The 15,086-nt window shown below is 51.6% G+C and overlaps 1 protein-coding gene across 3 annotated transcripts in view; it reads left to right on the top strand.

Moving 5' to 3' along the window:
- Positions 1–14,574, top strand: part of SLC41A3 (solute carrier family 41 member 3) — a 35,872-nt gene extending 21,298 nt beyond the window's left edge. For all 3 annotated transcript variants that reach the window (XM_014467708.2, XM_023743743.1, XM_023743742.1), the window contains 7 exons: positions 959–1,103; positions 4,039–4,185; positions 6,089–6,233; positions 7,376–7,455; positions 9,508–9,642; positions 11,446–11,594; positions 13,673–14,574. In XM_014467708.2, coding sequence (XP_014323194.1) covers positions 959–1,103; positions 4,039–4,185; positions 6,089–6,233; positions 7,376–7,455; positions 9,508–9,642; positions 11,446–11,594; positions 13,673–13,882 — 1,011 coding nt within the window. In that variant the 3' untranslated portion in view covers positions 13,883–14,574. The remainder of the gene's footprint in view (positions 1–958; positions 1,104–4,038; positions 4,186–6,088; positions 6,234–7,375; positions 7,456–9,507; positions 9,643–11,445; positions 11,595–13,672) is intronic.
- The last annotated feature ends 512 nt before the right edge of the window (positions 14,575–15,086 follow it).

Raw genomic sequence — 15,086 nt, 5'->3', positions numbered from 1 at the left:
TTTGTGCGCCGGGCCTCTATATATATATGCCATAGACATGTATGATAACAATTTTCTGAATTTTTAAGCATAAAACATATTATACTGTAGCCCTGGCTGATGTGATTCAGTGGTTAGAGCATTGGCCCATGCACCAGAGGCTCAAGGGTTTCATTCTCTGGTCAAAGGCATGTACCTGCTTTGCAGGTTTGATCCCAGGCTCTGGTTGGGGTGTGTACAGGAGGCAACCAATCGATGTGTCTCTCTCACATCAATGTTTCTCTCTCTCTCCCTCCCTTCTATTCCCTCAATATCAATGGAAAAAATATCCTCAGGTGAGGATTAACAGCAACAAAAAAATCTTACAGTATACATGTAATTCTGTAATTTGTACTTTTCTCTTAACAACTTAATGAATGAAAATCTCTTACAATAGCAAATGGTAAGCACTCAGTAAGTAGCAGCTCCAAATATTATTATCATTACATGGTTCTTTGCACATAGGTACAATTGTCTTCCTGGAAAATGCTTGATCATTAGGTACATGGGTAATGTACATCTAAATTTTCCTCCAAAATCCCTGTACCAATTTTACCACCATCAATGTATGAGACCATTTCCCTCCAGAAGTATTTTATATTATCAACCTTTCAAATTTTAAGCTTACCTAGTCTGATGGCTAAAAATAGTGTATCCCATCCATCCATAGATTCATGCATCCGTTTATTTGGTGAGCACAGATGAGGGCTGAGATTCAGCCTCTCTTCTCAAGCTGAGGATCCCAGCAGAGAATAAGACAGCGCTTATCTTTTAATAGAGGAGGACCAACAGCAGTTACAAATAAATAAGATGTCTTCAAGTTACGGTTTCATTTAAAATTTTCCTGACAGCTAGGGAGGTTGATCAGAGAAAACTGAGAGAATGAGAGAAGCAAGGGTTCAGAGGACCCTTCCTCACGTTTCTGATTCCTGCCCGACAGGTGCAGGCCACCGTCGTGGGGCTCCTGGCTGCTTTGGTTGCCCTGCTGCTGGGAGCCGTGTCTCGGGGGGAGTTGGACTTTGCGAAGGTGGAGTTGCTGTGTGCCAGCAGTGTCATCACCGCCTTCCTCGCGGCCCTTGCCCTAGGTGAGCTGTGCCCCAACCCCAGCACCTTCCTCCTCCCGCCTGGCCCCCATGCCCCACTCTCAGCTCTTAGTGCTTTCAGTTCCAAAACACTACTGGTGGGGCCTTGGGCATCCTGCCAGGTCATGACCCACCTTGTGGGGAAGCGGGCAGTGAGCCCCATCCTGGGAAGGGTGTGTGTGCCGGGGGAGCTGCTAACTCCGCTTCTTCCCTCCGCTTGTTTAAAGAACTGGCCTGTGGCTCTGTAGACATTCGTCTATTCATCTGTTCATTCCTTCTTTCATTCATTCAGTCCTTAACCATTTCTCAGGCATGGCTAGGGTGTGGGCTTGTGTTGCTCTGCTGTCTGCAGTCAGGGGAGGAGCAAGGCTCAGTTTTTAGCTTAAATTTTATCTCTTTAGAGAGGTATTTCCTGACTACCCCTCCCATGTACTGTTCTCCTCCCTCGCCCCTTCTTCACTGTCACCATGTTCTACTGTACCATGCCGTTTCCCTTTGGAACACGTGGGAAAATCTGAAAGGATCTTGTTTCTCTGTTCATTTTCTGTCTCACCTTCCTGCTACAACATCAGCTCCTCAGAGCAGGAGGCCTCCGTCTCCTATTTTTCCATCTGCTGCTCCTATCACGCCGCCTGCCACAAGACGCTTCCTACGTGTCTACGGAAGGCGGAAAGCCGGAGGTACTGGCAGACGTAACCCTGACCTTGGAGCCCACACATGTTAGTGGAGAACCAGTTGGCTGTGCAATCACCAAAGAATGTCACCCACTCATTGTTACTCAGTGTTTACTGAGAGTCTGCTGCTGGCCATGCACTGTTACGGTGCTGAGCATACACTCGAGAGTAAAATTCCCAGGGATCCTGTTTTGTGCTGCTTATGTTCTAGTTCAGAGTGAGACATCAATATGGGAGCAGACAGGTAATTCCAATTAAGTGTCAATGCCTCTTCTCTGATCAGCTCTCTAGAGTAGCCCTGTCCACAGTCACTCTTTGTTTTTAGTATCCGATTTATTTATTCAAATGCTTGTTCACTTCCTTGCATATGGACAAGCATTTAAGTGTGAGTACAGAGCCCAGTGGTTACTTAAAACAGGCCCAGGCATATAACCAGCTCCCAAATATTTGCTGAATGGATGGACTTTATTCTGATTCTCTTGTGGATTGTATGTCTATGGGTATGTCGCAATGTGTGCAAATGCAACAAGGAACAAGTGATAACTTTATACATTGGATTTGTATTTACACTTCTGTCCAGCCATCTAACTGCCCACAAAACACCTTTGAGCTCAGCTCTCTGTAAGTTAATGCAGCGGGTTATTTGGTGATTTTTATTCCTACCAGGCAGCTGATGGATGGAACCGCTGCATTCCTGCACTAGGGCCCATGATTGGGAGGGGAGGTAAGAGTGCAGAAGCCTAGGAGCAAATTCACAAGTTGTGCTTCCCAGGCAGGATGTTTGCACCGGGTCACATGCCTGTGCATGTGCATGGGGTGGGACACAATTACTCAGTCTGGTCAAAGGAAAGGCAGGATGGGTATGCCAAACCTGGCATAGAGAAATAGAGAGCCCAGGAGATACTTGGCATGAAGTTTCCTCTGAAAACAATACAATCAAATGATTCAGAAGGCCTGTTCCTGTAAGGCCTTGTACAGAATGGCATAGCTCCCCATTTTACAGATGAGAAAACAGAGGCCCAGAGATGGGGTGAAGCTCAGCTGCATGGACGTAATCAGGATCACCCAAAGATGTGTGGAAGGTCAGAAAAGTTGCCGGTGTCTCACAGTGTGACCACAACATGACTGCCATAAAGCCAGGAGGTGGTGGTGGCTCTTAATCAGTGCTCTCAAACTGACGGTGTCCCTGTGTATAGTCCCGGTGGGATTGTCACCAGACCACCAGTTTAACCATGCAAATTCGGATTCACTTAGAACTGATATTTCAAAAGAGATAAAGTAGCTAAGACCTGGTCACAAAATAGGGCACAGACTATGGCTTGAAAGCATGGGTCAACCCAGCTTTAAGACGACATTAAGATGGTAACTCTAAGTATTTTTAGAATTACAGGACACTGGGTAAAGTGTTAAAACAGCAACAGCCAAGATACCGAGTGTCTTCATAAAGACCCACATGAGATGCGGTTGGATTAGGGCCTAAGGAGCAGATGGGGGCTAGAAGTCCACGTGTGACATTCACCTCAGAAGAGGAAGGAGGACCTGGAGAGGTGGTGTGCCCCTCAGGTCTCCAGCTACGGTGCAGGTCCTCAGTGCTGCACCCTAAAATCCATCAGCCCTCACTGAGAGGCCACCTGCTGACTCCACCCAGTGGCGGCTCATCAGGGCCCCTGAGATGGGCCTGTTCCCCAGAGACATGGACCCACCCACGTGCCTTTGGCTTGAGGACCCCTGTCAGCCCTGCCTGCTCCCAGCACTGCACTGCAGTCTGCATGTGCCCCTCCTCTCCCTCTGTCCTGCCGCAGGGGCCGCCCTGCTCCGCCACCCTCCCATTTCCCTCTGAGCTGCTCACCTGACTGATTCCACCTGGGCATTTGCTTCTCCAGGGACCCCAGCAGGCATGGGAGGCGATGCTCGGTCCCTGGGGCTCTACTGCTCAGAGCAGTTGGAGTATTTTCCCTGCAGTGAGGGCCTGTGAGCTTCCCGTCTCTAGTCCAAGTGGTTTGGAAGCCCGAGAACCACCTGCTGCTACCTCCCCAATGGGCTTGAGTGTGTCATCTGAGCTCCCGGCTGCTCCTTGGCATCATGCCAGAGAGCCACAAAGCGGAGTCTGACACTCCCAGCCAGGGTGGCCTGGTGTGTGCTGATAGAGGGAAGGGAGCCCCCGAGCAGCCTCCTGACCCCCTCCTCATCCTGTGCTGCTAACTGAGCCTCCTCAGGGTCAGTCCATTCCCTGAGCCTTAGTCTCCCCTCTCTCCTCTCTGCAGGGCTGCTGATGGTCTGTATAGTGATTGGTGCTCGAAAGCTCGGGGTCAACCCAGACAACATCGCCACACCCATTGCAGCCAGCCTGGGAGACCTTATCACGCTGTCCATTCTGGCTTTCATTAGCAGCTTCTTCTATAAATACAAAGGTAGGGGGTCCCAAGGAGGAGGGACTGCCAGCAAGGCTGAGCGGGAAGGTTTGCATGTAGCTACAACATCCAAATCGGGCACTGCAGGAAGGAACCTACGGGCTCTGGGGTGGAGTCGGCGATCCTCCTTTTATTGAAACAAAGCCTGAAGCCACTGAACAAACCAAGGTGCTCTCCAGCAAGTTCCCCGGCTCTCCCAACCGTGTGAGCGGGCACACAGGTTGTCAATTACCACCTTAGACCAGGGCATGCGAGGAGGACAGGGAGGTCCGGGCCTGGTCTGGCCACCTCAGCGCAGTGACAGTGCCTCCTTGGGGAAGGCAGCCACGCTGGGCACATGTCACCTGCCCGAGAAGTGTCCCGAGGAGGAAGGTCCGCCACGGGCAGCAGCAGCATATGCTCTCCCTGCAGGTGCCAGCCAGGGGAAGCCGGCCTGGCAACCTGCTCAGCAGCTGAGGGAGGAGTTCGCACGTCTTGTGGCAGCAGATCCTCACTCCACCAGAGGTCCCCCAGGGCTGCATGAAAACAGAGTCTGCTCAGGCCCTGGGCAGTGTGGCCAGGCAGCGTCACCCAGGCCCAGGGGTTTTCCCTTCCGGGTGTCCACAGCTGACCACTCCCTTCTGAGTGTCACACTTTTTACTTTCCGCCTGGCACAGTCTCGCTAAGATGGCTGCACACAGCTGTTTGCATCTAGTAAGTGTCGATTCTGGGCACAGTCAGGACCCTGGGTGCTCGGGGGCAGGCAGCATAAATGAACAGAGTGGGTGGTGATGAGACGGTGGGGAGGCCGGGGCATGTGGGGCAGTTGGTGGGAGGAGATGCCCCAGACAAAGGAGCCGCACAGCGGAGCTCCGGCTTATCATCGCCTCGTGGGAACACGCACCCAAGCGTTTGAGATAGCACCCCGTGTTCATCACGTGTTGGCAATGGAAGCAGAGCAACAAAAACACTTCCGCTGTCGGGTGTTCAGGCCCAGGGAGCCTTTCTCGGCTCTGGGCTGGCTCCTGGCTACCCTGGGAACTGCCTGCCACCAACACTATTTAATGACTTGGGAGATTCTCAACGTTCATGTACATGATAATGAAGAGTTAATAATAAGATGACCTCATTTTATTTTTAAGCCAAACTGAATTTAGAATAAGATTTGTGTATGGGTTGATCCTGTTTGATTTGCAAAATTAACACGGGTCACAGGTGTCCCCAGACCCGTCCGCTTCGCCCCTGCTGTACCCTCCTGAAGTAGTGGGTTTCAACACATGACTCATCATTGTTGCGTTGTCCATCTCTCCAGTTGGACTGAGTTTATCTTGGGTGCACTGGGCAGGGGTGGGGAGTGGGTCGCTGGCCTGGCACATAGCAGACACATCTTCCCTGACAAGGTGTGAGCCATGGACTAGCTCCCCTGCGGTGTAGTCGGGAAGACCAGCCACGTGCAGGGGCATGGAAGCGTTCACCACAGGGCTGTGGGAATAGGAGGTGGGACCTCTGCCGAGGCTTCTGAAGAGTTCCAGAGACTAGACGCAAAGGTGTCCTGCTAGCAGGTGCCCCTGCAGGCTGCTGTCTCCCGGACTGTTTGGCACTTGCTTCGATCTCACTGGGTGGGAGGAGGCAGGGGAGGGTATTTATGTCAGGAAAATAGCAAAACCCGAGAAGTGAAAGTAAAGGGGGCAGGACCTGAGGACAGAGAGGAGCTTTTCCAGTTGCTTAACAGGATGAGAAAATGCTTGGGGAGGTGTGGTAGGACAGTCACCTGAAACTGATGAGGACGGGAGTGCCTCGTCACACCTCTAGAGCCTTTAGTTCTCAGCCCGCCTCTTATCTCTGCAACCCAGGCCACTGCCCACCACGCCATGCTGTGCTCTGGCTCTGCATGCATCCCCTTTTTTCTTCTTTCTCTTCCCAGACAGTCGGTTTCTGACTCCCGTGGTCTGCATTGGCTTCATGGCCCTGACCCCAGTGTGGGTCCTCATTGCAAAGCAGAACCCACCCATCATGAAGATCCTAAAGTTCGGGTGGTTCCCAATCATCCTGGCAATGGTGATCAGCAGGTGAGCATGAGTGAGGGTCTCTCCCCTCTCCCCTTCCCCGTGCCATCCCCCGTCTTTGTGTTCGAGAGAGTGGCCTGAGAGCCAAGGACCCCCAGGAGGGGGCGCTCACTGCCCTGTGGCCATGGACTGCAGCACCGGCTCCTTCACTAATTTCCACGGCTGGTTGAGTCAGACCTCTTTACTCTTTGCCTCTCTTTTTCTTACCAAGAACCCTACACTTGTTTGTTCTGAGAGGCAGCCCTGTTTACATTTGCCAGGGCACCGGAGAGCCAGGAAGAGCCAAACCTGGAAACATCAGATGAGTGCGGAGTGCCATGGCTCCCTGCCCCGTCCAGGCGCTGTGGGATCCCGCCTCTCCCCTTCCCCTGCTGCCTCAGCTCTCCCTGGCCTGGCCCCTGCTTAAGCTGCAGGGAGTGTCTCATCTGGCCTCAGGGCAATGGCTCTGCAAACCCCATTTCCACAGCATGGCTGCCTGTGGGACCTAGAGGGCTGAGGGATTGGTGCCTCTAGAGCCAGGGCCTTTAGCTGAGCCCAGGTCTTCTACCGTCTAGCTAGCTCCATTCTCAAGGGCCCTTTCTGCTAGCAGACCCTGTGGGGGCCACCCCAGTGCTTTCTGATGTGCTTTCCTAACTTTGACTCTCAGAGAAGAGAGGCTATAGTGTAGGTATCTTTGCTCCTGGGTTCCTTACACAAAATGATCGCACTTCTTCAGGGCCCTTGGGTGGGGCAGTGTTGGCTAAGCTACAGGGGCTGGTGGGAGCGAGGTCTCGCTGCAGCACCTTCCAAGAACAAGAGGCCAGAGATGACACTCGTGCAGGTTCGTTTTCTGCTAGGGAACGGCTCAGTTGCAGGTCTGGGGCTGTCACAAGACAGAGCCCAGTGAGCCGAGAGGCCTCAGAAAGGAGCTTATTGTTTGTGTTCAGTGGGCAGACACTTCGAGAACAGCGAAGACTAGACTAGAGATGAAAATGCATGTGGGAGGTGCAGGGCACACTGTGGAGACAGCCTGGCTGCAACAGATACCTTGTAGAGGGCTAAGGAAAGTGTTTGCTAAGCTGAAAAGACAGCCTGATAAGGCAGTTTGCAAGGCCGCTTACAAGCGTAAACTCTAGTCATTTAACTGCCGTCTGCTCTCTCCCCAGTTTCGGAGGGCTCATCTTGAACAAAACCATTTCTAAAGAGCCATACAAAGGCATGGCCATATTCACGCCCATCATCTGTGGTAGGTATTGGCAATCCCTGTCACCTGGCACCCTGGGCTGGGTTGGCCCCGCAGCCCCAAGTGGTGGGGGCTGGCAGCTGTGACGTCAGAGGTCCAGCCCGGGCCTTCAGAGGCAGAGCAGGAAGCTGGCAGGCAGAGGCTACCGAGGCTGGTTTTCCTAACAGAAGAGACCTCAGGGGAGAAGCCATGCCCATTGCTCCACCCGATCACACCCTGCTCCTCACAGGCCACTGAGACCTGAGCTTCCCCACAGGCTAAATTCCATGCCTTGAAGGCACCCTGGATCCAACCCCGGGTTCTCACACCTTCAGAACTGGAGTGTTGGTCTCTCATGGTTTTTCTTTTATTTTAACTTAGATCCACTGGTGACATTACACATAAAAATCTGGATTTCTGTTTTCTTGGAAAGCGAGGCTGTAACAATGCTGGGTTTACACTGGGGGTAGGGCTGGAATCAGCTGCCACTGAGACAGGACCTGTGTTGTCCAGTTTGCCTCAATCCCCTCCATTCCCTGTTGTCTTTTACCCAACCCTTCACTGATTCACCTTCTAGGCTTAGGCCCTGTGGGTATTTGCGCGAGGAGCCCTCTTTTAACCAAAGCTTGGTATGTGTCTGGTTTCTGATAAAGCTCTGTCATGGGACCAGTGGTCAGGGGAGCAACCAGCCATGATGACTTTTTGCACAGCTTGCTTGATGCCCAGGCTGTGGCTTTCTGGGACTTCAGAAACAGGCTGCAGGGTCCTTGGGCCAGCCTCCCCACAAGACGCACATTTCCGTGGGAACTCAGGCCTGTGTTCCTTGAATGTCAGTAGCCACCCGTAGGTCTGCACCTCGACAGAGTCCAACAGGGTCTATTCCCAGCACAAGGGCTGGCCATTATACATGAGGACAGCAACAGCCAAGTCAGGCCCAGAAAGCCATAGGCCTGGGAAGATAGCGGTGGATGGCATCAACTCGGATACCTATAGGGGCCAAGCAAGCAGTTTGACTGAGTTAAGCAGGTAAGACAACAGCTAGGCAGTGAGGAGAGATGGGGAGCAGGGCCCGTGTTCCCGGACTGAAGGAAGTAGGGCCTGCTCCGCTCTGGCCACTTGCTACCTGGTAGGAACTGAGGTCTGGAGTTGCCTGAGCTGACTTGTTAGGAGAAGCTGGGAATCTGGATTAAAGGCCCAATTTGTAAATGCTGCCAATTAATTTGGGTTATTTTTAAAATTATGTGTGGGCCAGGCAAAGTAGATCTGTAGCCACCCTCTGCCCACTGACCATTGTCGGCATCGTCTGGAAGCCCGAGGCAGTTGGTCTTTGCCCCTGGAGATCACGGGGACACGTGAGGTCCAGTAGGAGATTGTTCCCTGTGGAGCTGAGGAAATAGGATGGGGTGACCCGACTCCACCTCAAAAGGTGACGGTCACCCTCGTGGGCCCTGTTCTCTGCCAGCCCCAAATTCAGCCCCACTGACCCTCCTCCCTCTTTTAGCATGGCCCGTGTCACTGGGCCCTCTGCCCCTGGCAGAGCTGGACACTATCAGCTGCCGTGGAAGTCCCAGCTCCGCCATCATATGATCATCTCTCCTCCCTTACTGCTCTTACCATTGTTCTCTTTCCTGTCCTTCCTACCTGAGGTGAGAAAGTTCCCTTTTGTTTTCTCAGGTATTCTAGTCTGTTCTCTGGTTCCTGTCACTTCCTATGGCTTTAGTGGCGTATCAAGAGACCTCTCATTGACCTCTCTATTGACTTTCCTCCCTCTTTCACTCTCCCTCCTTCCCTTTCACACTCCCTCTACCCAATAAATATGTATCGGGACCTACTTTGCAACACTTCCTTCACCTTAAGAGCTGTCAAGGTGATACAGGTACTGCCTTGATGCCTCATTCATGAGGTCCAGGACACCCTCGTTTGGTGCTAAACGAGATCTGAGGTCAAATGGGAAAGAAGGAAAAGAGATCAGGTGTTGAATCGGAAGACTTCCTGGAGAAAGGGACGTTAGCATAAGGAACAGAACTCAGAGACTGGCATAAAGAAGGGGAAACCAGGTTCTTTTTCTCCTCACAGGTGTTGGTGGCAATCTGGTAGCCATTCAGACCAGCCGGATCTCCACCTACCTGCACATGTGGAGCACACCTGGGGTCCTACCCCTCTGGATGAAAAAGTTCTGGCCTAACCCGTGTTCCACTTTCTGCACTTCAGGTGGGTCTCAGGTTTTTCAGAGGCCATGGGGCCGTTGCTTTAAACAAGTAAAAATTAATGTCATTGGAACCTCGTGTTTGTAGCAATGATGGCTAAGACCAGTGCTGACCTCAGCACAGATTGTCATATGGAAAAGCTGCTGCAAACAGCTTGGATGGGGCTGCAAATTGGATGGGGCAGGGTCTCAGGGAATCCCCAGAGTGGAGCAAACAGTGTGCTCCAGGCTGATTGAGACTCAGATATGGCTGCCAGTCAGCCCTGCGACGGGGGAGAGGTCCCAGCACAGGAACCATGACTCTTGTGAGCACCCCTGTCTGGGAGAAAGCCGCCCCTGAGTTCCTGCCCCAATGCCAGGCAGTCCAGTTCCTCTTCGTATGTGTCTGGGCCCCCCAGAGTCACTCGGTGCTGGAACTCAGAGGTATGGCGCCACCCTCCAGCAGCCTCTGGGTCTCTCAGCCACAATCCCCACTGGTTTTTACAGCCTGAAGTTACCGGGACTTCTCTTCCCAGCTCTGGTAGCCTGGGCTGGGGGTTGAGACCCCTTGCTCCTGGGGGAGGAGGGATGGGGGAGGGGGAGGACAGGACTCTGCAGAGACAATCTCCCTCCCGATTAAAAACACAGCACACATGGGCGCCGGTCCAGCAGGTTCTGCGCCTCCACCCCTCCTGCCAGTCTTGGTGTACTTTCTTCTTTACTTCTCTAGTTGTAGGACTTCATTCAGCCAACTCTCAGGTGGTTCTGAATGACGGTGGTTCTGTATTTTAGTTGTAATTCTGATGTGGTTGTGGGAGGCCAGAGTACAAGCATTTACCTACACTGCCATCTTGGTTCTCCTGAATTCTTTATGTAGCTTTCTATAAATTTTCTTGAGTTTTATGTCACTTTCCAATAATAATTATTTTGCCGCCTCCTTTTTAAGTTTTTTTTTTTAAAGAATATAACCTTATCTGATTTTTCATCATGAATAGATTTTGTTGCTTTTCTATGGTTTCATTCTCTCTACATATTATTTAATAGTAGATTTTCCAGTTTCCAAGCTACATATGACTTTCCTTCCTTTTCCTTATTAAGTTGATAAAATACATTATATCAACTCATAAGCAAATGGAGGCTTACTTTTCATTGACACCCTTTGTGTGTGAGTTGTCCCTCATAGTCACATGTTATAGTTTTAAAGAGAAGGGCAGGGTAAATCACACTGCTTGCAGTCTCAGACTCATGGAGCACTGGCTCCTCAAAAGAGTGGGAATCACTCAGACCTCACCAATGTGCTGAAGGCCCCATGAGGGCACTGCCCTCCCCAATCGCTAAAGATCACTAGTTTTTCAACACTCCCAAGCTTTCCACCTTAAGCCCCTTGCACATTCTCTTTCCTCTAGCCAGAATCTTCTCCCCCAGATTCAGATCTCAGCCTAAATGTCATCTCCTTGAGAGAGCTTCCAATTTCTGTAGCTCATTCCCACTAATAGACACTCATTCTCTACCATATTACCCTGACCGTACCCTGAAAATACTCTACCATATTTTCTTCCTAGTACTTGTCACAATTTGAAATCACCTTTCCTATTTGTTTCTGCTATTCGATTCCAATTTTTCTATCTTCCCTAAAATGCCAGCTCCATGAATGAATGGATAGGGCTATATTCCCCATCTGCAGAAATATGCCTGCCACATAATCCACCAGGGCTGTGTGAACTACTCTTTGGCACCTTCAGGAAGTAGCTGAATGAATGTGGATGCCCCACTAGAGACTGTCACGTGTCAAGCAGGTCATACAACCTCATTGGTTCTGTTTCTTCCAGAAATTAATTCCATGTCAGCCCGAGTTCTGCTCTTTCTGGTGATTCCAGGCCATCTGATTTTCTTCTATGTTATCTACCTGGTGGAAGGCCCTTCGGTTCCAAACAGCAAGATCTTTGTGGCGTTCTATCTGCTAGCAGGCCTGATCCAGGTAAGGACGATGGTAGCAGCAGCAAAGGAGCGTTCAGTGGTGGTTCCCTGTCCTGGGAAAGATGCTGAGAAGGTGGAGTTGGGGGTCCTGGACATGCAGGGCACAGTCCCCATCTTCCAAGAGTCAGGTTAACTTGTTCAAGCTCAAGGGCATGATCCAGACCCAGAGGCCATCCCTCACTCCTCACTAGACACTGCATGCTGCACCCTCCACATGGCACACTCCACATGGCACACTCAGAGGCCACCCTCCACATGGCACACTCGTTACTCCACCCTTCACAAGACACGGTCCATACTGTATACAACTCACCCACACTCCTCACCAGCGGATCAGAGGAGCCATCCCTGAAAATGCCGCATGTTGCCCTGAAGCAAGCCGGTGAACAGGTCCAGCTGATGAGCTGGGCCTTATGCGTCACTCATTAGAGACGGGATGGGCAGGGACCAGACCCTGCGGGGGTGTTGCTAAAAGGCACTTGTGGACTTTAGTCAGAGCTGGATGATGATAAGGATATCAAAGACTTTCTGCCAAGACTATAGCTGGCTGATGTCCTGCTGGGCCTGGGGACTCTGCAGGGATTACTACGGGCACTGGTGGGCAATTTATATATATGTACTAGAAGCCCATTGCAGGAGGATTCCTGCAAGAATAGGACTTCCTCGGGCCTATCGCACCACCAAGCCCCGCCTGCCCAGGGCCACACACAGGGGTCCCGCGGGGCTTAGGCAGCTTGTTCGCTCCGCCAAGCCCCGCTGCCCAGGGCCGCTCACGGGGGTCTCGGCTGGGGGCGGGGCTTAGGCGGCTCATTCACTCCACCAAGCCCCGCTGCCCAGGGCCGCTCATGGGGGTCTCGGCTGGGGGTGGGGCTTAGGCGGCTCATTCACTCCACCAAGCCCCGCTGCCCAGGGCCGCTCACGGGGGTCTCGGCTGGGGGTGGGGCTTAGGCGGCTCATTCACTCCACCAAGCCCCGCTGCCCAGGGCCGCTCATGGGGGTCTCGGCTGGGGGTGGGGCTTAGGCGGCTCATTCACTCCACCAAGCCCCGCTGCCCGGGGGGGGGGGGTCCCGGCTGGGGGCGGGGCTTAGGCGGCACACAGGGGCCCGGATGGTGGCTGGCACTGGCCCCGCCCTGCCTGCAGTATGCAAATTAGCCACCATCTTTGTTGGGTAATTTGCATATCGAGCTGATTAGCCAATGGGGGGGCATAGCGAAGGACAGTCAATTACCATGTTTGTCTATTAAAAAGATATATATATATATATATATATATATATATATATATATAAAATTGATTATTTTTACAGAGAGGAAGGGAGAGGGATAGAGAGTCAAAAACATCGATGAGAGAGAGACATCGATCAGCTGCCTCCTGCCCACTCCTCACTGGGGATGTGCCCGCAACCAAGGTACATGCCCTTGACCGGAATTGAACCTGGGACCCTTCAGTCCACAGGCCGACGCTCTATCCACTGAGCCAAACCAGTCAGAGCACTGGTGGGCAGTTTTTAAGGGGCTAGCATTTTCAGATCTTGAGTTATGGCATTTGCGGTCTCAGCATGTGCCTGACCCTGAAGCAGTCTGAGAAACTGTCCTGAGCAACAGCAGGAAAGGAGCTGTGGTCAGCCTGCAGCTAGGGACTGAGAAGCCCTGAGACCTGACCAGTGCTGTGTGGACCCCTTGGCACCTCCAGGAAAAGCCAACCATACAAAGCTGCCCATGAGTGGGCCTCCAGAAAACCCATATTGAAGTCCCAGCAAGATTTGTGTCTAAGGTTCCAAGGATGTTGAGTGGAGCTGGTACATCAGAGAAAGTCAAGGCTAGTGATCAGCAGCAGGTCTGTCTGGCACTTCAATATGCCAGGAGTGGGGTCCAACCACAGGGAGGGATGCTAGGCAAGAGTGGAAGAGGGTGGGCTCTTTGGCCCCTGCACCAGCTCATAGCTGGGCGCCAGAGCCCAAGAGAAGCTTGTGGAAGGGGCCTACCTGGGGTTGACATGTCCACCTTGGTGTCTGCCCTTGAAATCTGCTAGTGTTTCTGACTTGTCGTTGTCTTTTTGCTGCTTGTTATTATGACAGGTGACAATCCTGCTGTACCTGGCAGAAGTGATGACTCGGCTGACGTGGCACCAGTCGCTGGATCCTGACAGCCACTGTATCCCCTACCTCACAGGGGTAGGGGACCTCCTAGGGACTGGCCTCCTAGCCCTGTGCTTTCTTATCAGCTGGTTATTGAGGAGCGAAGCAGAGCTGGACGGCATTTCAGAACTAGCATCGGGACCTTCCTAATGAGACCAGCAGCTCCAGTTAGTCAATAGAATGCTCCCTCCCACCAATGGGGTACAGAATGCAGTTCCTCCCTGGCTGGGTCCTTAGGTCTCCCTGTCTCGACAGTGGCCCTTTGTCCATCTGCTAAGGAGACTCCCATACATTTGACCCTCGTGTTGGACCCTGAGGCCATGATGGAGCCTAAAATCAGAAGTACTGTCTGTGAGTGTGTGAATGTGTCTGCATGTGCCCACGTGCTAGATGAGTGTGTGAAGGAGTGCACGTATGTGTGGAGAGCAGGGTGCACAGGCCCGAAGATTCTGAAGGAAGAGGCATGGCGGTGCACGGTGGGGATGTTTGGCCCTGTTTCAATCCAGTGCAGCCCGGATTGGGGTAGAGCAGGAAGAAGATCCATTGGGTGCCCAAGTCTCGGGACTCCCCGAGTCCTGGCTTAACTGCTGTCTTCACTGGGTCCAGCTCCACAGGCCACTCTGCTGATGTGCCCTGCAAATGTGTGCAGCCCTTCCTAGGACAGGGCCCCCATCCACTCCCAGCATTTACTTTGCCACTGCTTTCTTTCCTTTTTCCTTTTTTTCTCTCTTTTCCCTTCCTTCCTTTCTTTTTTTCTTTCTTTTTTTTTTAAACAAACACCTCTGTTTAAATTTTAATAATCAGAAAAGTGTAAAATAAAGCATAGAATATATTGCATTTGGCATTTTGTGTTTGTAAAGATATTAATGCGACCATGCGATTTGTGGTCTATAAGTCACAAAAACCTCTGGCATTTCTCTAGTGCAATGTTTGTCACACTGTAGTCTCCAGCCTAGAAGCATCAGACATCCCCAGAGAAGGTGTTAGAAATGCTAATTATTAATCCCCCACCCCACCCCCTGGCCTGACAGATCAGAATGTCTGAGGCAGAGCCCAGCAGTGTGGGGTTTAACCAGCCCTCAGGGTTCTGATGTACTCTGGAGAACCACTGCTCCAGAATTCCAAGTTACTGCAAACACGAAATAATGCCTTATGTGAACCTGTCTTATTGCAGATACAGCAAAAATTATCTTTGTACCATCCTAACGTACAGACTAATTATACACAGAATATGTAATAGTTAAGTACTACACTTACTGGAAAACAAAGGTGGGAATATATAATTAATTCTGAAGGTGTAGAAAACTTTCATAGAGAAAAAATAACATATTAGACAAAAACACAAATAAATTAT

The sequence above is a fragment of the Myotis lucifugus genome, unplaced genomic scaffold (assembly GCF_000147115.1).
Source record: "Myotis lucifugus unplaced genomic scaffold, Myoluc2.0 scaffold_410, whole genome shotgun sequence".
In the NCBI taxonomy this organism is placed as follows: Eukaryota; Metazoa; Chordata; class Mammalia; order Chiroptera; family Vespertilionidae; genus Myotis; species Myotis lucifugus.
Note: the sequence above shows the minus strand (reverse complement) of the source record. Positions and strands in the feature narration are given on the sequence as shown.